This window comes from Armigeres subalbatus, chromosome 3 (assembly GCF_024139115.2).
Source record: "Armigeres subalbatus isolate Guangzhou_Male chromosome 3, GZ_Asu_2, whole genome shotgun sequence".
NCBI lineage: Eukaryota > Metazoa > Arthropoda > Insecta > Diptera > Culicidae > Armigeres > Armigeres subalbatus.
The window spans coordinates 336,177,321-336,201,097 of NC_085141.1; the positions used below are offsets into that span (position 1 = coordinate 336,177,321).

General features: G+C 44.5%; 2 protein-coding genes across 3 annotated transcripts; one reads left to right on the forward strand and one right to left on the reverse strand.

Moving 5' to 3' along the window:
* The first annotated feature begins 532 nt into the window (after window positions 1-532).
* LOC134221324 (uncharacterized) lies at window positions 533-18,180 on the forward strand. 2 transcript variants are annotated; one of them, XM_062700525.1, is made up of 4 exons: window positions 533-759; window positions 17,081-17,471; window positions 17,534-17,813; window positions 17,876-18,175. In XM_062700525.1, exons 1-4 carry the CDS (start codon window positions 753-755, stop codon window positions 17,996-17,998), a joined length of 801 nt encoding a protein of 266 aa, XP_062556509.1. In that variant the 5' UTR covers window positions 533-752; the 3' UTR covers window positions 17,999-18,175. The 2 variants fall into 2 exon arrangements, with proteins under 2 accessions (XP_062556509.1, XP_062556508.1); XM_062700524.1 differs by lacking the exon at window positions 533-759 and adding an exon at window positions 12,938-13,156 and having other exon boundaries at window positions 17,876-18,180.
* Window positions 18,181-19,547: 1,367 nt separating this feature from the next.
* LOC134222751 (uncharacterized) lies at window positions 19,548-21,250 on the reverse strand. The gene is made up of 2 exons (XM_062701911.1): window positions 20,987-21,250; window positions 19,548-20,942 (listed from the first exon to the last, which is right to left on the reverse strand). Exons 1-2 carry the CDS (start codon window positions 21,248-21,250, stop codon window positions 19,548-19,550), a joined length of 1,659 nt encoding a protein of 552 aa, XP_062557895.1.
* Between the last annotated feature and the right edge of the window lie 2,527 nt (window positions 21,251-23,777).

Sequence of the window (23,777 nt, forward strand, 5' to 3'; positions counted from 1 at the left end):
TTTCTCCATAATCTAGTATGGGCCATGTCACGTTCAAATCAAATGATAGGTTCACCGCAGTTGAACCGTCTAACTGAACCAAAATGCCAAAGAGAGATTCATCACGGCATTTTCAAACAGCAACAGACCTGAATTAATATAATTCTCATATTCTTAGAGCTTATATCGCACATAAACAATTTCAACTATTTAAACTAACTTCTAAAGAATCAAATAAAACCAACCTAGGTATGAAATAAATCAAATGCCATACAAAACAAACTTCGTATAAGTTGAAAATATCCTTCTTGCCCTCTCGGCGTGCACTGTAATGGCTCTTAGACACATAAAAAGGCAAACGAAAGGAATAAAGTAGGCCAGCATTTTCCCACGGTTGCTATCATAGACCTATTACTAGACTACATGTTCTGAAGCCTTTGTCTTTACGGGGTGTGTCCTTTTGCTTGACACCCGTGCTTTCCAAATAAGTAAATATCAACAGCTTATATCAAAGTAGGTTGTTGATTTTTCGCGACTTTTCACGTCTGGGAGCTGTTGCTTCAGTCGCAGTTCATTTCCAGTCGCTCACTCGTGCAAATTGGCTCATTCATTGCTTGTTCCGTTCGCGTTCCGTTTGCGTTCAACCACGTGTGTACTGCTCTAGGTTATGTTCGGCGTATTACGGCGACTAGTTACAGTAAAGTATCTCTGCCTATAGCTCAATTCAAAAGTGCGTGCAAAACTTTGGAAAAGCTTTTCGGTTTGTGCGAATAATGGAAGGTAGGTTGGAGGTTAATCATCACAAATTGGATCCAAAGCATTCTCGAGTGGGTTTTTGATTTGACGAAGAAGGTACCGATAAACGATCCTAAATCACGATAATAAGCTACAGGCTAACGAAGCACGCAAATCACGCTTCATAAAAAAATGAGCAAAATTGATTCTCTGTTAAGTGTAATAAATAGGTAGCAGAGTTAATTTGTTGGGAAATTAAATCTGAAATACAGAGATCCCAAAATGGTACAAAACCTTTTATTTTTGCTAAAGGCTCCCCCAGACCTAAGCGATTTGATCGCCGCGACGGCGACAACTAGCCGCCGCGATTCTATCGTTGGGTCGCTGCAGGCAATGTTCTATTTACGCTTCCATACCAATGACGACAAAATCGTTGTCGCCAAGCGATAGAATCGCGTCGCGACTGTCGCGTTGCGTGTGTTTGGGGGAACCTTAAATGCAATATGTGCTACAAAAAATATTTGAGAATACTTGTAGGCAAATTAAATACTTGTTTGCCCTCTGGTCCGGAGGGCGTTAGCGTTTATAATAACAATATAGAGAAGGTATAAATAGTTAAACTAAAATCGTCTTAGCAGGCAAAAAATATTCTCTCGAACCCAACTCAAAATTGTCTGGTTTTGATTTATAGAAAAATACCTACAAACAAACTACGCTAATAAAACTCACGTTGTCACCAAACAGAGAACACCCAAATATGCTACGAATTGAGAAATATATTGAAAATGCAACGAAGTCACGCAATCTTACTTCTCAACGGCATACAGAACTGTATCTACGAGGTGACAGATGTCCCCTCGCCATGTAACAGTTTTCCGGTCGATATCTTCCTCGGGTTAAAGGTTGCAAGGTTTGTAGGCCACTCTTCCACTTGGCGCGGTGACGATGGCATTGATAGATTATTGCCATGTAAATAAATACCAGCTAGGAACGCATATAATTCTTGTTATAGGTCGGATCACTAAGACCTTGGAATAAGTTCTGCTTTAACTTGACATTGATTGGTTTCATTCGTTTAGAAGCGGAAGTTGAGAAACAGAAAGTTTTATTTTCTTGTTCTAACTTCCATACAAACTTGAAACATCTTGTGCGAAGTCAGTTTTTATTTACAGCTTATTTTTTCCATGAGCGTGGTGAGCAAAATCGATGTTCTGAACTAACTTTTCTTCTATTGACAAACTATAGATAGTTCATTCAGGAGATCTCATCTCCTGACGGTGAGGGTTTTCGACGTAAACTACGTCTAAGGGGAAGACTCGGATACAGGGGGTAAAATGAAAATTTCAAAATTGGATACCGTCACGAAATCATGTAAGATTTGTAACATTAATAAGTCCTTTGTCTTTCAATGGATTTTAAAAATTTATATATCAATCAATTCGCAAACTCTCCACCAATTTGCCAGTAGTATTGAAACTTTTGATTTTCAACGCTAAACTATTGAAAATGTTAGTTCTTTCATGTATCATGCATCTCCTATACGGCGTGTTCCAAATCCTTGGTAATTGCCTACCTTTAGGGTATTATCAATTATTAAACTGGAGTGTATGAATGGGGTGCTCCAGCTGCTAGACAGTGGGGTCTCTAGTCCCAAACAGAGTGGAAGGGGCTGCTAAAGCATGAGTGTCGGTGGGGTGGTTCCTTCTTTTCTATATAGAGCGGAATGATAGGATCAGTGTACTATATTTGGTTTTACGTAGTTTACGTCGAGCGGTCGTGTCCTGTATACAACCCCAATTTTTTCAAAGTAAAAGTAATAGGATTTTACTTTTGCAACTACTATTTTTCACTAAGGTTGCTTTTACCCCCATTTAATAAGGTATTAGATGTCTCAGTGGTTTAAAACCGGCAGTTGTGGCCCGTGACTTCAATGCGTGGGCTATGGGCTATGCTACTAGAGTCACTAGCAAGGTTAAGGGTAGTCCTGCTGACCAAGCATCGCCGTTCAGAAGATCAAGAAGTGAGTCTTACATTGACGTAACGTTATGAAGTGCAGGATGGACAAAAAAAATCCTGTATAGAGTCATCGTGATCTAGGACGATGGATTTCGTAGTTCTATTCATATATACTCGTCGAATCCTTACAATGAGAAAACAATAATATTTTATAGACTTGAGTGGAGAGAAACTGTCAACTATTCTAACAAGAGCTTGTGACGCGTGGATCTGCCACGCTAGGCCACCGCAACCGACATTTTGGAATCGACGATGAATAATTTTCCAAGCCGTTTTAAAGGTGTTTCTGTAAAGTTTTATTTGGTCGAAAACGACGTTCGTCCGAACAGGTCACATTCCCGAAAAAGTCGTTTGGTCGAATAGGTCATTTTTATCCGAACGGGTCGACATTGTTGGCAATATGGCCCAATGATGTTCAAGCCATCTCGGAAATTTTATATGTATTGAATGACCTATTCGGCCAAATGATCTCTTCTGCCAAACGGTCGAAAATGGTATAGCTGAAAATTCCATATGGCTGAAAGAGATATACAGTTGAAAAGTCGTTTGCTCTAACAGGTCGGAAGGGAAGTGTTTTTTCGCCCAGTCATTGAAAAGGAGATCCACCACGCAACTACCAATGACAATCGACTGAAGCTAATGAATTTTGTCGCAGTCAGACGAATGGCTATTTGTAGTACGCAAGAATTGTATTCGAAAACACACCTAGAGACTCCCAAATGGCGATACGTGTTCTCAAATCGATCATATTTTGGTGGACTGTCGGCATTTCTCAGATTCCATAGATGTGAAATTCACGCAAGGCTGCTTAGCAATCTAGCATTACCAGTTCTAGGCGTGATTGTCGGGTGAGGGCGTTGCGGAGCAATTCGCTCATAAGCTCGACGAAAGAATCGAAGGACACAAGGAAACCAACAGAACAGAGCGACATATGAGAAAAATCAGGCCGTGAGCCACATCTTCGTAGCGCCAACAACATGCGCCAGAAAAACGCATCCACGCCAGTCGTTAACAGCTACGGGAATCTGTTGACCGACCGAGGTGGAAGATATTGTTGAATGGACAATCGTTTCTGTCCGAGCACGGACACAAACAGAATCAGGATTGAGGATGAAATGCTGGTCGAAAGCTAAAGAACGGTATGGCAGCTTGGAAGGACGGAATACCCGCCGAGCTACGAAACATTGCGGCTGAACGAGAAAACCAAGTGATTGGTATGATTTGGTAGGGAGAAGAAATGCCTTCGAGCTGGCTTGATGGCCTCAAACGTTCACAGAGGACAGACTCGATTGTGCTAATTATCGAGGTATAGCACTACTCGATAAGGCCTACTGTTTAACAGATTGCACCCATTTGCGGAGACCTTTGTGGATTCGAAAAGGAAGATCAACAACGTTTACTCTGTGACAAATTCTTGATAAATTCCGGACTCATCATCTGCTTCCCGAGTAGAAGAAAATAGCACAATAATATCAAATGTAGATAAGATAGCAAAATGAGATATGGACATGATTGATATAAGAGATAAAAGATCAGACGACAATATCAATATATATTTTGCACTGAAATATCATGAGGAGATCATGTTATGTTATTTGTAAGTTATTTGTTTGTTCTTATCCATAGCATATTTTGATATTTAAATGATATTTCGGTGCACATTTTAGATATTGTTGCCTGTTCTTTTATCTCTTATATCAATCAAGTCCATATCATGATTTGTTATTCTGTTCATGGCTTCTACCCGGGTTCCCGGCAAACGTTATTATGCTATTTCGTGCTGGATGGCTACAAATCAATCGTCAGAATTCGTTCGTGACGTTAGATGGATTGAAGCAGGGCGATGCGCTCTCTAACCTGCTATTCGACATAGACGGAATTCGAAGATCTGGTGGGCAAATAAACGGAACCATTAGCAACAAGTCTTAAATGTTAATAATTCTAAATCGCAGAGCAGTGGAAGAGGATTTCGCGCCTTTGGAAACTATAAACTATTTCCCGCGAAAAATCCGAAAAAATCTAAATGAGTATTTTGGAAAAGCATTGAAGAATTTCCTGGGGAAGTTTATTAGATCTCTCCACCGACATTTAACAGATTCTTCCGTTAATGTCTTTAAGATATCCTGACGAAAAGCAAACAAAAATATTTTTAAGCATCGAACGCAACAAAAAATTACCTCGCCAATTCACGTCGCCGCCGGCTAAAATGAGCTCCGACTCCTATGAAACACCAAAAATCCTCCACATACTGCAGATTTGTCTCTTAGCAAATTGTTTTAGGTCTTGACAACGGAAGTACAAGCCATTCTGGTTGACAAACTAAAATCCTGCTAGGACGCGATCTAAATAATATTTGCCAAATAAATTAAATCTCCAAAACTAGTCAAGTAAATAACGAGACTCTGCCACGTATTTATTAATTTAAGAAAAACCTTTCTCCAGCATTCCGAATACGCATTATGAAGCAATTTTGAATAGAAAACCGAATTATTTGATAACTATATATTTTTACAGACCGAGACCTACAGTATAGCACAAAAGAGCGTAATCATGTAATATCTACATAATTCATTGAACAATATTTCCTGCCTTTTAAAACTGTAATGTAACATTCAATATTGACGTGTTGGAGTGTAATTTATTGATGTTCGAAACATTTAACTGGTAGACGAAATTATTGATAATTTAATAATTTATAAATAATTCCTAATAAATATTCAAATTGTACACATGTTTGTCAATTGTTAGAGAAAACAATCTAGAGCTTATTGAGAACTGACAGTAAGGATTTCGCCCATGTTAATTTCGAAAATATTCTAATACCTATGTGGCAATCTTTTTTGGTAATCTCAGATCTTAATTTTGTTTATCTGAACATCGCTATCGTTGGAGGAGGAACAAAATCACAATTCCCACTGCAAGAAAACAACCTGCTGACGTTCAATCATCCTCCTCCCTAAAACACTCTTGAAGGATAGCACCTGTTTCCACCTGGCAACGTTACTCGATGAAAACATCCCTGAAATAGCAAGACGACTAATAGCCTATTCAGATTACGCCATTTATTAAGATTATTATCGTGTCAAATATTAGAAAGAAAATTCAATGTATGGGGATTGGTATCAAGTTACTCTTTATGCTGATATTTATCATCATAAATGGCGTAATCTGAATAGGCTACTTCAGCAAGCTCCATAAAGAGTGGTTGTACCCTTTTGTACACGATATGATTTGTAATTTGAACCATTTAATTGTTCGCTTATTGCAGTATTAAAGAAGGAATAACATGATTACGGATCTCGAGATCGTTCTGCACAACAAAACACGTTCAATCACACACTCCACTTGATATCATTCGATCGCGCACTCATGAAATTCCTTTCTGATCGCACAAATCAGAATAAAATCACGCGAACCTTTAGATCGTTTAACACGCCAAAACACGTTGAATAGCGCACTAATTAATTTGTATGCTTACCGCACAAAGCAGAACAAAATTACGCGGACCTTGGGATCGTTTTGCACTTCGAAAAACGTTCGATCGTGCACTAAATAATTTTCCTTCTCAGTCCGATTGTTCATTCATCGCGATGATAAACTATTTGATCAACAATCAATAGCTCAAAGTGTGCGATTATTCAATTGATTTTTGACAAAAACGTCTACTCTATTATTTTTTCAACTTGAGGATATGCATCGCTACAGCGGAGGTGCGACAATGTGAATTTTCTTCGTAACATCTTTTCTGTTTAGTTTGGCCGAAAAAGTAGACTCATAATAGAAAAATAATAGCCTTGGGGTTGCACCCCTCCATTTAGATTGCATTCTTCCATTGAGGTTTAATCACTCCATCGAAGATATTTGTTCTGAATGAAATAATATAGAATTGAAAGGCATTTCGATTATTTCGAATGAAATGTAGTGAAAACATGTAGTTTACTCGTAAACAACCAAGAAGTTAAACCGTTCACGTAAGGGCCACGTGCCACAGCCTGATGTGTGTAAGGACATAAACGGGAACCTTCTTACGAACGAGCGTGAGGTGATCCAAAGGTGGCGGCAGCACTACAAAGAACACTTGAATGGCGATGTGGCAGACGAAGATGGCGGTATGGTGATGGACCTGGGAGAACGCGCGCAGGACATAATTCTACCAGGAGAGCTATTTAAACACGGTGGTGAGGCACTGGCTAGAGCGCTGCACTGGGTCATTACCAAGATTTGGGAGGAGGAAGATTTGCCGCAGGAGTGGATGGAAGGTGTCGTGTGTCCCATCTACAAAAAAGTGGGATAAGCTGGATTGTAGCAACTACCGCGCAATCACATTGCTGAACGCCGCCTACAAGGTACTCTCCCAAATTTTATGCCGTCGACTAGCACCAATTGCAAGGGAGTTCGTGGGGCAGTACCAGGTGGGTTTATGAGCGAACGCTCCACCACGGACCAGGTGTTCGCCATTCGCCAAGTGCTGCAGAAATGCCGCGAATACAACGTGCCCACACATCATCTATTCATCGACTTCAAAGCCGCATATGATACAATCGATCGGGACCAGCTATGGCAGCTAATGCACGAACACGGATTTCCGGATAAACTGACACGGTTGATCAAAGCGACGATGGATCGGGTGATGTGCGTAGTTCGAGTTTCAGGGGCATTCTCGAGTCCCTTCGAAACCCGCAGAGGGTTACGGCAAGGTGATGGTCTTTCGTGTCTGCTAATCAACATCGTTTTGGAAGGGGTAATACGAAGAGCAGGGATTAACACGAGTGGTACAATTTTCAATAAGTCCGTCCAGCTATTTGGCTTCGCCGACGACATAGATATTATGGCACGTAACTTTGAGAAGATGGAGGAAGCCTACATCAGACTGAAAAGGGAAGCCAAGCGGATCGGACTAGTTAAAGACGAAGTACATGATAGGAAGAGGTTCAAGAGAAGACAATGTGAGCCACCCACCGCGAGTTTGCATCGGTGGTGACGAAATCGAGGTGGTAGAAGAATTTCTGTACTGGGCTCACTGGTGACTGCCGAAAATTATACCAGCAGAGAAATTCGGAGACGCATAGTGGCTGGAAATCGTACGTACTTTGGACTCCGCAAGGCGCTCCGATCGAATAGAGTTCGCTGCCGTACCAAACTGACTATCTACAAAACGCTTATTAGACCGGTAGTACGGACACGAGACCTGGACGATGCTCGTGGAGGACCAACGCGCACTTGGAGTTTTCGAAAGGAAAGTGCTGCGTACCATCTACGGTGGGGTGCAGATGGCGAACGGTACGTGGAGGAGGCGAATGAACCACGAGTTGCATGAGCGGCTGGGAGAACCATCCATCGTTCACACCGCGAAAATCGGACGACTGCGGTGGGCCGGGCACGTAGCCAAAATGTCGGACAGTAACCCGGTAAAAATGGTTCTCGACAACGATCCTACGGGCACAAGAAGGCGAGGTGCGCCGCGGGCAAGGTGGATCGATCTGGTGGAAGATGACTTGCGGACCCTCCGTAGACTGCGTGGTTGGCGACGTGTAGCCATGGACCGAGCCGAATGGAGAAAACTCTTATATACCGCACAGGCCACTTCGGCCTTAGTCTGAATAAATAAATAATACTCGTAAACAAATTATGTTATACAGGTACATGCAGAGAAAAGAAGGTACAAGATTTAAAATTCCTTACTGTTAAAAATCATGATCAAAACGAATGAGTCAGAAGTTTATGATCCTGGTGTTATAAATATCGGCGTTTCGTTCAAGTATCTGGACTCTCCAACTTTGGTATAAAAAGCGTTCTAACTTTGTTGCGGATAAACAACATCGTTGAGTCGGGAGACAACGTGACCTTGACAAATCTTACTTTGCAACGCAAACCATGAGAGCAGGGTATGCTGAAATCGCTCTCAATAGATAACGAACAACGATAGAAGAAAGGCAAAATTCTCTTCGAATCATAACAAGCCATGAAAACAAAACTATCACACTTGTATACAAGTTGGAACAAAACTGATTCGGATAGGTGGCCCCACCGAGGGGGTTGATAAAACGCTTTGTTCTCGTTCATTATATGTTGGGGACCATATTGTTTTCGCCCAGCTGTGTAAAACAAGAAATTTATCATGGGTTGTTGTAGCCCCCCGAATCTGTTCATTATCGTAACAGCTACCGAAAAACGTCTCTCACGGTATACAGAGATGATAAATGAGAGATTTTCTCATTCTTTTTAGGATTCATATACCCTGCATGAGAGCAATAACCAAAAAAAAAAACAAATTAATCCACCTAGCGGTGATGGTGCCTTTCTCGCGCAAAAAGGTAATAAATGTAGCCTTTACGCATACACTTCGATGATGTAAAAGAAAGGCAAAACATTTACACCGTCTAATGTTATGATAGAAAATTTACACTAATAGACGACAGATCGCGAAATCTGTGCTGTTATACGCTAGCGAAACATGGTGTGTATCAGTGGAGAACACTCAACGGCTGCAGGTGTTCATTAACAGATGCCTGCGGTATATAATTCGGGCCTAGTGGCCTCACAACTAGATCTCAAACAAAGAGCTCCATCGTCGTTGTCACCAGAGGACAATAGCAACTGAAATTCGGGAACGGAAGTGTGGCTGGGTCGGCCACACTCTACGTAGGGGCGGAAACGAAATCTGTAAACAAGCATTAGACTGGAACCCAGCGGGACATCGCAGCAGAGGCAGACCCAGCGGCTCATGGCGGCGAAGGCTCAATAAAGAAATAAAAGAAGTCGACCGAAATCTAACCTGGCAACAGGTTAAAGCAATAGCCGGGCAACGCTCAGGATGGAGATCTTTCAAGTCGGCCCTTTGCACCACCGGAGGTGTACAGGATCCATAAGTAAAGACGACAGATGGCGCTGTCAAAAGTTTCTCGAATTTCCTATGTTCGAACTTTGACTTTCGGACAATTTCATAGTACAATGAAACTGAATGAAGAGCATACTTACGCCTAAATGCGTGCAACACGAACATCTTCATAGTACGATGAAACTCTTAATGGGAGCAAGCCACGGATAAACTTTAAAAATATTCATAGATGCACATTATTATTGTTCTACACATTAACACATTATTGTTCTATGTGACTATGTCTCATCACTATTTTAATATTATCTATTTTTTGCAATTCGCAATTATTATGAAATTCAATAGTGATCAACAGCGTTTTAGTCTCTGTCGGATGCAACTTGTTGCAAGAAAATCGGTTAAGAGTTTCTATGTGAAAATTTGGCTAATGTTTTTTTATGGCATTTTGTGCACACGCACACACGGACAGACGGGCTGCGAAATGGTGAGTTGACATCTGGGTAGGAGCGACCTACACAGCTCTGGTCCTCACAAGTTCCAATCTTACGCTTCCACGGGTCTTCCAATGACAATTGACCTCCAGCTAAGGGTTTTGTACTTAGCTGGTAGTGCAGCCTGGGCACTGTTGTCCTTCTGACATCAGCTAGAGTGAGGGTGTGACCAAAGGACCACTGTCCCTAACCACTAATCCCAAGGCGTTAAGCGACACGTGCCGAGGGGATGCATGGCCAGGGGGTGAAATAATAAGCTAGGCCTCTAACGGAGCCTGTGGGGTACCTGGGCACCCTCCACAGTAATTGTCCCTTACCGCGTCATGCTGGGCTCTGGCGTGGTGGACCTCTTTTCCCGAGCAACTCGTGGGACCAAAATGGAAAACCAAGTCAATTCTTCAATTAGTGGTAGTAGTGTAGGTTCAGGTCTCCGCCTAGGAGGCCAGAGGCAATAATCGGCAGCTCAGTGCGCAGCGCCAGCGTGGGTCACTTAATCTTCATCTCGGCTAAAGAAACGCTAAACGCTAAAGAAACGTTATTGACGGCCCACGGCTTGTGGAGGCGATGAACCGCAAACGCGATGGGCTTTCGGCCTTCGAGGTGGCGACGGAACAGCTGGACGTCATCATCGACTTTGTGGGATGCTGAACCCCGGCCAGGTACCTCCAAAATCGGGGGAGGAAGGACCTGGAGAGGTCCGTCCACCCAGGAAAGACGGTGGTATGGGGTTACGGCAGGCTGAGAGCTCTCAGCCGCCCCAGACCAGGGAAATAGAGGGGGATGACGCCTCCTGGACCCTGGTCAAGAACAAGAGGAAACCGAAGACGTCAAAGGCCGAAACGAAGACCCAGGCGAATGAGGGTAGCAAGAAGTCTAGGGTAGGCGCCAATCGCTCCAGGGGCGATGCCCTAGTCATCAAGACGGACGAGGCTAAGTACTCGGACGTCTTGAAGGCGATGAGGAGTGACGTCAAGCTCGGTGAATTCGGCGCCGACGTACGTCGAATAAGACGTACCCGGATGGGCGAGATGATCCTCGAGCTGAAGCAGGGCGTCTCGCAAAAGGGCGCCGTCTACAAGAAGTTGGCGGAGGAGGTCCTAGGCGAGACGGTCAAGGTAAGGGCACTCACGACGGAGGTAAACCTAAAGGTTAAAGACCTGGACGAGATCACCGAAGTCGAAGAGCTCGTCACGGCACTGCGGCGACAGTGTGAAGTGGAGACGCCCACCGCAGCCGTTCGGCTACGGAAAAGTCCGGCAGGGACGCAGGTAGCATTGGTTCGGCTATCTGCAGCGGACGCCTCAAGGTAGTCAAGTTAGGGAGCGTCAAGGTGGGATGGTCGGTGTGCCCTGTGGGCATATACGAGTAACCCGAAGTTTGCTTCAAGTGCCTGGAAGCGGGGCACAAGTAATGGGACTGCAAAGGCCCTGACAGAAGCAATCTCTGCCGACGCTGCGGATTGGAGGGACATAAGGCACAATGCTGCACGAACCCTCCCAATTGTTTGATTTGTTCCAGCAAAGCTGTGAACAGCAAGCACCCCATGGGGGGTTCGAAGTGCCCGGCGTTCAAGCGTGCTGCAAATTCACAGTGCAGGTAACGCAGCTGGCTTGCTCGGCCTCGCCCGAGTGTTTGGTGTGCGCAGGTTTAGAGGAAACGGCGGAACACGTGTTGTTCGTGTGCCCACGTTTTCGTGCAATGCGTGACCACATGCTTGCCACATGTGGTCTGGACACTACCCCGGACAACCTAGTTCGGAGGATGTGTAAAGATGAAGTTGGCTGGAACGCCGTTTTATCGGCTATCGTCCAAATCGTCTCGGAGCTACACAGAAGATTGGCGCGTGGACTCAAGGATGGCTAGTTCAGGCGCAAATAAGAGGTGGTCCAAAGGATCGGAGTCGGCTTTCCAATCGTAGGATTTCCAATCCATAGATGACGAATTCGATTCTCAGTATAGGATGTTTTCGGGTAGGAAACATTCTCGACTCCCTGGGCAAAGTGTATCCATTGTACTTGCCTCACAATATACATAACCATGCAATGGCGGGTATAGAAAAGCTTTCAATTAATAACTGACGAAATTCTAATAGAATACTAAGTTCAAAATCAGGCTACGTTACAGTTTGAATGTAGAGCCATTGAATAAGATGAATGTAAATCGGAATGAAAATTATTCAAGGAGTTAATTCAAATTTGTTGAAAACCTAAATGGCACTATCATGTCAGTACTGCCAGCATATAAATATACCTGAACGTTTAATCAGAACCACGATAATATGTAAGTAAAATTACGTTTCGACAGACCAAATATTTGCATATTTTCCATATTAATAATACCTTGCTACAGTGTACCACCTCCACAGTATACCTACGGATTCGATTCGACAAACTATCAATCAATCAACCGGTGTTTTCCGATATTTAGGCTGATTTTCCCCCACCCCGCGAACCGCGGAACCTGTTTTGCGGATTGATATGCATGTAACCGAATTCGGTACGTAACCCTTCCGTGATTGGGTTCCCATTTATTATGGGACATCAATTTGGAACTCGTGGTCGTGGGTGAGTCCTTTGATCGACGGCGGTAGTAAGCAGCCTTTACATACAAACAATAGACTCCATAATAGTCAATTCATCTTCCACAACATGCTTACAACAGCAATGTACAAGCCATAAAAGGAAATTCGTTTAGCTTTCCTTCCGTTTTCCCCGGGGTGGTGAATGTTCGTTAACGTGCGTGTGCAACTGTGCACTGACTGGGGTGGGGTGGGGCAATGGATTTGTTCTGACGAATAACGATAACCATTCGAGCACCGGGTAGTCGATGAAGAACTTTACTTTGGTCTTCCGGTTTGGGAAGCGTCTGGGGAGGCCATCGCTCAGTTAGTTGGAAGATGTTGACGAGTTAAGTTCACAGTTGAGTGGTGTTTGAAGAGACCTTTCAAGAGTGTTTGAAGTGTTGATAATTCGCTGCACATAATAGGCTTAAGGATCGGTTGATTGACTGCTAATGGATAACATTGAATTCAAGCGATTATTGGAGAGAGAAGGAAGAAAGGAATACCAGTTGATTCTCAGAAGGTGCAATGAATTTGGTACGTGCTTTGAATGAATCATTGAACGAGTGTAGCCAATTTATAAGCGTATCAGCATTATATTCTTCAAAAATCACAATGAAAGTGCAAACACTAGACAATTGTTTCAAAGATGTTGGAATATCTCTCATGTGGAAATTTTGATGAATGTAAAATATCGTGACATGGCTAACAACATAAATTTAAAGAAAGTTTGCCGCTCACTCAACCAAAATGCCTTTTGAGGACGGCTAATAATTATCGTTAATATTAATAGCGATAATATTATTCATTAGTTCGACAGACACAAATTCAAACTTATATATCCGTTCTATTTATTATTTTCGTTCTCAATGGTTATTTATTTTCTATTTGTAATAATTTATGTTCATTGTTGAATTCACTTGCATCGCATAGTCATTTATGTTTGAGATATTCAGTGTCCCCATTTCCAAGAAAATGCACTACTTCAAATCCGCATAGCTTGCATTCAAGTCGCCTTCATTAATTAAAGCGTATGCAATCATTCCCACTCCGCTATAAAAACCCGAGGGGTCAAAGTTCAAATCCGATCATTGCTCTTTTTTAAAAAGTATAAGAGTCCAAAGATAAATTGAGCGAGACAGGTCATTCAGACGAAAAGGAAAGCGAAAGAGATAGCGCATTAATCGGTTCACATTCGTGGTTGATCAAGTCGTGCAACTACTTCGGTAATTTCACGTACTTCCGGCCACGAAGCAATAAGTCCTCACTTATTCTGAGGGCTTCAAGAACTTCTAGTAGTCCATTCTGATCTGGACCGTGGAAGAGGCGAGAGTGCGTAAAAATCTTTTAGTGTCGCGGTATGTTCTATTTGGTAATTTATTTAAAATGTGAGAAGTCTTATGAGGAATAAATTAAATGTTACTTTTTGTTTCTTCAGTGCAACCAAAGTTTAATGACCTTTGCAAAGGGTTACGTGTGGTGAAGTTGTGTGCACGATTATAAATAGAAAAAGGTAATTCGTGAAATTGTTGTGTGGAGAATTTTGTTATTAAATGTGTCGAACAGCCGTTCGACGGCTTTTTATTTAGGAATCGCTTTTAGCGATCCACTGCCCGTACTCGGCACACCGCATCCACAAGCCAAACGCAACTATCGGACCCACGCTTCAGCGCACAGAAGGCCCGGTTTGAGGGGAAAGCCGGAAGGGAGCCATTGTTCCGACAGAGTGGCCATCGCAAGTTTTTCTCTTCGCTACGACCAGTAGCACGACTCCACCAAGCCTTCGACGATCCCCAAAGTCGTTTACTGCGCCATTTTTCACCGGCGCGCATCTCCGTACCAGTTCGGGAACAACCACCGTCTGCGAATTCCCTTTGCGCAGCAATCCAGCGTTTTTGGATCAAGCGTCATCGTAGTCCACGAGTAAACTCCACTATCGCCGTATTTGGCAGGGATGCCGCAATAATATCATTTCGGCGGCGGCCGCCGGTAAATTTCTGCTATACCATCAGCAATCGTCCGCTGCCGGACAAAAGGGTGCCGTCAGTAGAAAACCAAAGCAACTAACAATACGCATGCCTAAACTCCACACATTAATCCCGTGCTCGAAGATCGACGATGGTCGATATTAGTAGTTAGACGTCACTAGAATCGAAAATTCGCACACACACACAGTAGAGAAAGCTAGAGAGGAAAGAAAAGAAGAAGGAACACGAAACATGAAATAAAAACTCACTCACGTGTCTGCAGCAGCTGGGAATTTTTGAATTGGGGGAAGTCTTCCAATTCCAATGATGGTACGCGTGAGTGGTGTCTTTGTATACTGGTAGAACGACGGTTAGCATCAACCATTTTTGTGGAAAGCTTAGGGCGTTTCCTAATTTTGAAGAAATCTCGATTAGTCTTTTTGTTTGAATTCCTGTTTCGTCCCCTAAATCGCTATTTGGACTCTTATACACAAAACCCGCCCTGAGTTGGGTTTCTTGCCGGGCAAACAAACCTCGACAGACGGTCCTCTTCGGAGGCGGCGCTTAAGCCGTCTGTTTTCGTAGTCAGGAACTGGACGGGAAAAGGGAAAAACCTTTAGCTGTATTTGCGCGCTACAACACGCAAGAGTATCCATTGTTCTATGTGTTGAACGTTAATTTACGAAGGAGAACAAAAGAAAACCTACAATGATTCAAATATATGATTCAGTTGGGTGCGTTTCAACTCACGTTTGATTTGAATCGTTCGTGAGTTTTGAGATTTTAAGCTATTCCCAACACTGGAACCATCGGCCAGAAACCTTTACAAATATATTTTTGAGATGGTTTGATAGTTGATTTGATAAATTTCGAGCTTGAACATGTCCAGAATATTGAGGTGTTGTTCAAATTATACTGAGGGTCGTGGGTTCGAATCCATGGAAAGTGGTTACCTCTAATAATGCAATTTTTTATTCAAAATCGTCCACATAATGTTCATATTCATATCTGAGTTTTCAGAACATTGTACATTGATGTCAAAGTCAGGTGTTCCAATACCCGGAAAATAGGCAATTAAGCGATGTGGGAGGCTGAAGATCCACCAAAACTCAATGATTAATTTCGTGCGGCACATGCTCTACCGCTTTGTTGGAAAATTTTGGCTTTTTCAGATTTTCATAATCTATAGAAAGTAGGCTGAGACCAATGAGCTAGACTAAGCTGAAGTAGCGCACACATACTTTTATTCAGTAATTCAGTTCCTAGAATATACACTCCCGGCCAAAATTTTGGGATCACCCTCGAAAAATATAGGCAAAAGTTTTTGGCCGTATTTTCGCCGTCTTACATCCGATTTCGGCTCAATACAAAGAATATAAGTAGATCTTGCATCGTAGGTATTTTAAACTAATAATTTTTATTTTTTTATGTGCTAAAATATTACATAAAGATACAAATTTCCTAAATTTATGTTGTAAAATTATGTTGATTTTTCTCAAAATTGAGCCCACAAAATTTCGAAATTAAAAGCGGAATAGAACCCAATTTTAATCATCTTTGATATGCATTGATGAAACTTGTTGTATTTTTTAAAATCAAAATGTTTAGTCAAGTGCATGGTATGCATCGGCCATAAGTTTGAGTTCACCCATTTTCCAGTTTAAATTTAGGCAAAATATACATTGGAGAAAGTATATTTTCCAAAGTTTACCATATAGCTCAATATCGAGAAAAATCCATATATTTTACAACATAAATATAAGAAAAATGTGCATCTTAATGTAATATTTTAGCACATAAAAAGATAATTGTTAGTTTAAAACACTTACGATGCAATATCTACTCATATTCTTTGTATTAGCTAACAATACCCGAAATCGGATGTAAGACGGCGAAAACACGACCAAAAACTTTTGCCTATATTTTTCGAGGGAGAACCCAAATATTTGGCCGGGAGTGTATGTATAAAAACACGAACTTCTAGTTCAATCAAAGGTAATTGCCTATTTCCGGGGATTAAACCACCCGACTTGGACGTTAATTTACAATGTTATGAAAACTCATATGTGAATATGTACGTTATGCGGAAGATATTGATTTGGAAAATGTATTGGAGGTAACCACTTTCCCTTCGATGGGACTCGAACTGTAGGGTCATGGGTTCGAGTCCCATCGAAGGGAAAGTGGTTACCTCCAATACATTTTCCAAATCAATATCTTCCGCATAACGTACATATTTACATATGAGTCCCATCGAAGGGAAAGTGGTTACCTCCAATACATTTTCCAAATCAATATCTTCCGCATAACGTACATATTCACATATGAGTTTTCATAACATTGTAAACGAACTTCTAACTGAAAATTTATTTTCAGCAATATTCTGGTCTCGGGAACAAAGTTCCGCAATATGTATTTTGGTTAATATAAGCACTTCGCTTCTAGAGAAAATTTACATGACATGAATTGAAACCATTAAATTTCCTTTGAACAGGTTTCGACTACGTCATCAAACGACCACCGCAAGCTAAAATCTGCTTCGGCTCGAGCATCCAAAGAGAAGCAGTTCCTCTGAAGGGACCCGCTTACAGCTCCATCATGCGCCGCACTATGCCCGAGGTAGCCGGAGAACATTTGGCCCCTGGTTCGTACAACATAACGTACTTTGACAAGCAGTCCCATCCGGTGTTGCAAAAGATTTGCGGTACGCGTGGCTATGGTTCCCTATCCGCCACCACAATTCGGTTCAAATTTGACGAAGTCAGCAGCACTCCGGGTATGGGAGAGTACGATACAACTAAGGGGAAACCAGTTAGGATCTGTCGCTATCCGTTCGGGGTGAAAGTTCCACGATGGAGGGAGAAACCTGTCCCGACCATTCCTGGGTAATGCGAAGTTTATTCACGATTGAACTTGCTAGCTTTTAATAAACACCTTCTACCCCCAGGCCAGGAACCTACTGCAGTAAACAGAGCAAAAACATCAGACTACAATCATTCGGGGGGAAAATCAAAATCATTCCGGCGACGATGACAATCTGCAAGACGGACAACTTTGACAAATGCTACCGCTGTGACCAGAAACCGGAAGTTGACTATTGGAAACATCTCAAGAGCGACCGCAGCCTCTGTCGGCGTTGCATGGAGAAGGAGACGGACGATGCCAAGTACCGGTCGAAAACCAAATCCACCATGGTGAAGCGATTGGCCGTACTCAGGGAGTTCCAGGTGGGTAAAGGGTTGGAAGGGGGCGGGGCTTTCTATTTTAAAGATTTCCTGTTTCGTTGCAGCGCGTACGTCACTGTTCCTATTACCACAAGCATGACAAAACGACGGCGGCAGTCCAGTTTGTGAGCAATCGTGACCTGAAGCGGAAGTTTAGAATTGAAAATTATCTGTCCATGTACGAGTAATAAATTGAGAAGTAAACATGGGATTGAAGAACGTTCGGATTATCAATTAGTCGTAGGCTCTTTTAGTTCGTCAGCCGGTGAGTGCTGAACTTTCCAATAGTCGGTTTTAACTCCTCCTCTTGGCCAACCGGAGAGTTCAAATTTCCTATGATGATTTGATGTCGTGGCATGGGCAGCTGTCGTACTCACGTTCCAGCTGCGCATAGAATGCGTCCTTATCATCATCATCAGTGCTACCGGAGTGTGGGCTATGGACGTTGATTATGCTGAAGTTGAAGAACCGGCCTTTGATCCTCAACCTGCACATTCTCTCATTGATCGTCCACCACCCGATCACGCGCCTTTGCATATCGCCCATCACTATGGAAGCTGTTCCCAGCTCGTGTGTGTTGTCGCAGCTCTGGTAGATGGTATGATTACCTCTAAACGTTCGCACCATTGATCTCTTCCAACAAATCTCCTGCAGCGCTACGATGCCGAATCCACGGTCCTTGAGCACATCGGCGAGTATGCGTGTGCTCCCGATGAAGTTGAGAGATTTGCAGTTCCACGAACCGAGTTTCCAATCGCTAGTCCCTTTTCGTCGCAGTGGTCTTCGCCGATTGTTCGTTGTGTGAGTTTTTTTAAAGGCTGGCTTGCAGGGCCTGACACATAACCCCCTAAATTTTCGGAGGATCATTCCTCCTTATTTCCGGTGGACCGTGGTGCACAGTTTCACTTTTCGATCTAATGCCCATTTCAATTTTTCTTCCGTCCTCGATTTCTTCTCAACCCTCAACTTGATGGTCCCTTCAATATCTAGACCTGGAGAATCGACTGTATGTACAGCAATCATTCGATAACTGGGCTAAAACATCAGTCCAGTTAACGAGCGCCGCTTTTTAACTGGGTTGGCGAGGGATTTAAAGATGCATTGTTGTGATCGGTGTTTTACTTAAAACGAGAACAATTTACCATTTCGACTCCCCTTGCAGCCTAGTCTTTGTTTTTGTTTTTTTTACGGATAACCGCTTTTTAACTGGGCTTTGGCCCAGTTAGCTAACGCCCAGTTAAAAAGCAGTCCAGTTAAAAAGCGCCTAGTTAGCGAACTCTTAGTGTACCTACAAGGATACCTGGTTGGCTAAAGCGTCGATAAACATATGCCTAGCGTATTGGAGAGCTCCATAATCGTCGGTCTTGGGCGATGTTCCTCCTTTCCCCGAACGTTTAGGGGACCCGTTTAGGGGATATTAATTTCCCGCTCAATATTTCGCAAACTTTTCTCTTCAAACTTCCTTGACTATCTATTTCTTTCTTATGTTTTTATTTATCTCTTATCTAATCGATGACAGTCCTACCACATCTATCACTTTTCTTTCTCTTTCTTCCTCACTCGCTGTCAGCTGTCATCTCACTTCTCACGACTCATCGGAGTGGCAGTGCTGCCAGAACATTCCCCGGCCCGTAACTCTGTCCCGGAAGCCACATCCGGCTCAGTGTTACCATCCTCTATTTCCATTCTGGCTAGTTTAACTGTCGCTCGTTTGTACCTTCCGGTGCTGGTACGCACTCACGCTTGACGGACCCGTCCATCACCAGACATGACGACCTCTTCCACCACACCGCGGATCCAGCACTTCCGGCTAGTACCCTCAACTATGTAGACCAGATCTCCTGCCCGTAACGGCCTAGCTTCATCGAACCATTTCGTTCTTTGATTCAACGACGGCACGTACTCCTTAATCCACCGTTCCCACATCACAGTAGCCAACTGTTGCGATCGTTGAAACGCGTCCCTTAAGGCCACCGCTGGGTGGGGAGGTGGGAGAGCCACACATGGCTGGTTCGATGATGAACCTCTTAAAAAATGATTAGGGGTGAGCGCCTCTGCTTCATCGGACTGTTGCGACACGTACGTCAGCGGACGGGAGTTAATGATGTCCTCCGCTTCGACGAGGACCGTTTGCAGTATCTCGTCAGTCAACCGCCTTCCATCATTGAACACCGTTAGTAACTCCTTCACGGACCGGACCAACCGTTCCCAGACGCCTCCCATGTGTGGTGCGGCCGGAGGGTTGAACGTCCACTTCGTTCTTGCGTTCGTCAATTGGTCTGCGCAGTCATCTCTGATGTCCTGCGCAGCCTCCACTACTTCCTTGCTGGCACCTCGAAGATTCGTCCCGTTGTCCGAGAAGAACTCGATCGGCCAACCCCGGCGACCGATGAACCGGTGTATCGCCATCAAACACGACTGAGTTGTAAGCCCGTGCGCCACCTCCAAATGCACAGCGCGAGTCACCATACAAGTAAACAGCGCGATCCATCTCTTCTCTGTCCTGCGCCCAATGGTTACGTCGAGTGGTCCCAGGTAATCGACGCCAACATAGCTGAACGCACGCAGATTCGGCGTGACCCGTTGTACTGGCAGCGGGGCCATCCTAGGCGCTTTGGGACGACAATGACGCACTTTGCACCATACGCAGGATGCTGCCACCTTACGGACCACTGCATCTAAATGTGGAATGTAGTACAGCTGCCGCAACTCGTTTTTCACCGCTTGGCGGTATCCATGGCCACTCTTGTCGTGGTAATGCTGGACTATCAGCCTCGTGATCCGGTGGCCGTCCGGAAGAATCACTGGGAACCGCAAGTCAAAGGGTAGAAATTCCACCCGCTCTACTCGGCCCTCCATCCTAATTATACCATCCTCGTCTATCAGCGGGCTCAACTTGTACAGCGAACTTGACTTCTCGATTGCTATCCATTGGCTTGCCGAACGATCTTTGTTTCTTGACAGCACTTTCAACTCATCGATAAAACATTCGGCCTGCGCTGCCTTCAGCAAACATCGCTCTGCTTTCTCGTACTCCTTCTGCTTCAGCGGTACTCGAACCGACGCAACCGCATTCGGTAGCTGATCTTTCGTCGCTCGCAGTGTCTCTATCGGCAGCTTTTCTTTTTCCGTCTACAGTTCGTCACGAATCGAAATACACACGCCATCGTTCGAACCAGGATCGTCCACTTCGAGAAGCGGTTCGCGTCCACAAGAACCGCTGGTACCTTAACGTCGTGTAGCAACAAATGAACCCGAAGTTCCTCAGTCGTATTCGCCGGCGGCAAATTCTTCCTCGGCCATTCCTCCTCTCTCTCGTACATAAACTGCTGTCCTCGTACCCACACGCTGTTGGGGTGTATTTCCGCGTTAGGCTTAGGATCTCTCCTATCCGAAAACCCACGAACTGCTTGTATCGGCGCTGATTCGACCGGATCCATGATAATACAGTGATCGTTCGCTAATTAGGGCACTACCTCACCCCAAAAAGCGAATGCTGTTCGCTAATTGGGGCGTTTCGACAAGCGTCAATGTTGTTTAATTTTGCATTGAACAAAGGAAAATTTTACGCGCCGGAAAATATCGATCCCGTCAAACACGAAACAAAACGTCAACGCGTTTTTTGACAGCAAATTCTGACGTTTAGCTGCTTTTTAATTGGGTTTCGCCCCAATTAGCGAACCCCCAACTAAAAAGCGCCCCAACTAGAGAAAACCCAATTAGCGAACGTTCACTGTACCACGGCTCGAAAATACGCCACACACCCGTAAGCCGTCTCGCTCGCATCCGCAAAGATATGCAGCTGCACGTCCTGGACCTCATCCGATCGTGCCCTGCCGAAGTAGCAGCGTGGCAACTTGAATGCCTGAATATCCGCCAGAATGTTCGTCCAGCGAATCCACTTCTTGAATGACGCTTCATCCACGATGTCGTCCCATTGGCAACCCGTGCGCCACAGATCCTGGATCAGCATTTTTCCAAGAATGGTGACTGGCGCGACGAACCCAGCGGGATCAAATTGAGCCATAACGATGCTGAGCACGATCCGTTTCGTCGGACGCTCTTCTCCATGGAGGACTTTTGTATACTCCGACTTCGACGCGGTGGCAAAGCAGAATAGGTCTTCGACCGTATCCCACACAATCCCAAGCACGCGCTCGTATTCGCTTCCCTTATCTTGGCTAAAAAGCACTGTCGATCCGCTGCTTCGCTCTCCAAGCTTCTCCAAAACCATGTCAGAATTTGAAACCCAGTTTCTAATATGAAAACCTCCATGGGAATGGATGTACTTTACCTCGTTCGCTCGCTGAATCGCTTCCTCTACTGTGTCCACGCTATCGAAGTAGTCGTCGAGGCCTCCGGATACTGATCTGTATACTGCTCGGCATTCAGGTTTTTCACGAACTGCGTCCTGTTTTTCACGTCCATAACGTACACCTGTATAGCTTCATCATTATTGGCCCTGAAGATAAACCGCTGTGCCTGCTTATCCTCCGATCTGATGCGGATTTGATGGTACATTTCCTGTATGTCACCTCCAAAGGCGACCGGACGCTCTCGGAAATGGCAGATTACTCCGAATTCAGGGATATCCCATTTACTGCCGCTGCAGCGTCCCAGACCAGGCGTACCTTACCCGGTTTCCGCGGATTCTCTACAACATTCAATGGCAGATACCACACCGAAGAAGGTGGCGTCTCCGTCAGCTCAGCAGTCGTCGCCTTATATGTATACCCTTTTGCTTGATATTCTTTAATTTGTCAACACACATTCTTCTTTAGCGTTGGCTTCGTGGCCAACTTATTGTCGAGAGCTTTCATCCGTCGAACGGCCATCGGGTAGCTGTCGGGAAATCTTCTCTCGTCCTTCCTCCACAGCAACCCTGTTTCGTAGCGGTCGCCTACTCGTTTTGTCGTCGTCTCCAGGATTTCTCGAGCCCGTTTATCCTCCGCCGGTTCCGGAGCGGCATACGACGAAGATATGGTTTCATCCAGCACGTACTGCTGACGCATCAAGTCATGCAACTGCTGGTTGCTCACCGGTGCGACAGAGTGGAGATTAAGGTAAGTCTGCACCGTGGGCCGTCGCTTCTCGGAACCATAGATCGTCCAGCCCATTTTCGATCGTACAGCGATCGGTTCGCTCGGCTTTCCGACACGTGACTCAAGTGGCGCAAACAGGTGCAGATTGTCTAACCCGATGAGAATAGTTGGTGCACCGGACGGGAAGTCCTTCGTCGGTACCCCCGCGAGGTGTTTGTATCGTTGCACCGTCTCTGCGTACCTCACATTCTGCTTCGGAAGCTGCAACTCGGATACCGTTCGCGTGTTTAACAACGGGAACTTCTCTCTAGAACCCTTAGCCGACATCATCATCTCCACGCTCCGAGATTCATTCTCAAACCGGTTGATGTTACCCGTCCATGTCACAATCAGTGGCTCGAGTGTCCCCTCTGCCTTCAGCCGTTTTGCCACCGCATCATCCACCAGCGTCGCTGATGATCCTTCGTCTAGGAACGCAACGGTATCATATTGTCGCTTACCGACGTAGAGTGTAACCGGCATCATCCGGAAAATTACTGTACAATCTGACTTCGCTTTCTGCAGCTGCACTGATTCTTCTATCCGGTGCAGCAGAGGATGATGAGCTCCCTGGCAATTCCGCATCACACATCGAATTTTCGAAGGACAGCGACCTCCATTGTGCTTGTTCAGGCAGACTCCACAGAGTTTCTGCCTTTCAACTTCTCGTAGCCGTTCTGCGATGTTCATTTGCCTGAATTCCTGGCAATTCCTGATCAGATGATCGGTCTGCTTGCAAATCCAGCAAGGCCGTTTGGCCACATCGCTACGAGAAACTTCATTTCGCTTCTGCTCGGACTCGTGCATATGCACAAACTCTTTTCTCCGATGACTATCCTTTCCAGGACGCGCCCGCTCGTTCATCGACAGCATGGTGAATTCCGCC

Coding starts and splice junctions, on each gene's coding strand:
- LOC134221324 (XM_062700524.1), top strand. CDS start 13,072: ATGGATAACATTGAATTCAAGCGATTATTGGAGAGAGAAGGAAGAAAG. Junction 17,472..17,533: donor CCTGTCCCGACCATTCCTGG/GTAATGCGAAGT, acceptor TTCTACCCCCAG/GCCAGGAACCTACTGCAGTA. Junction 17,814..17,875: donor CCGTACTCAGGGAGTTCCAG/GTGGGTAAAGGG, acceptor GTTTCGTTGCAG/CGCGTACGTCACTGTTCCTA.
- LOC134222751 (XM_062701911.1), bottom strand. CDS start 21,250: ATGGATCCGGTCGAATCAGCGCCGATACAAGCAGTTCGTGGGTTTTCG. Junction 20,943..20,986: donor TCTCGAAGTGGACGATCCTG/GTTCGAACGATG, acceptor GACGAACTGTAG/ACGGAAAAAGAAAAGCTGCC.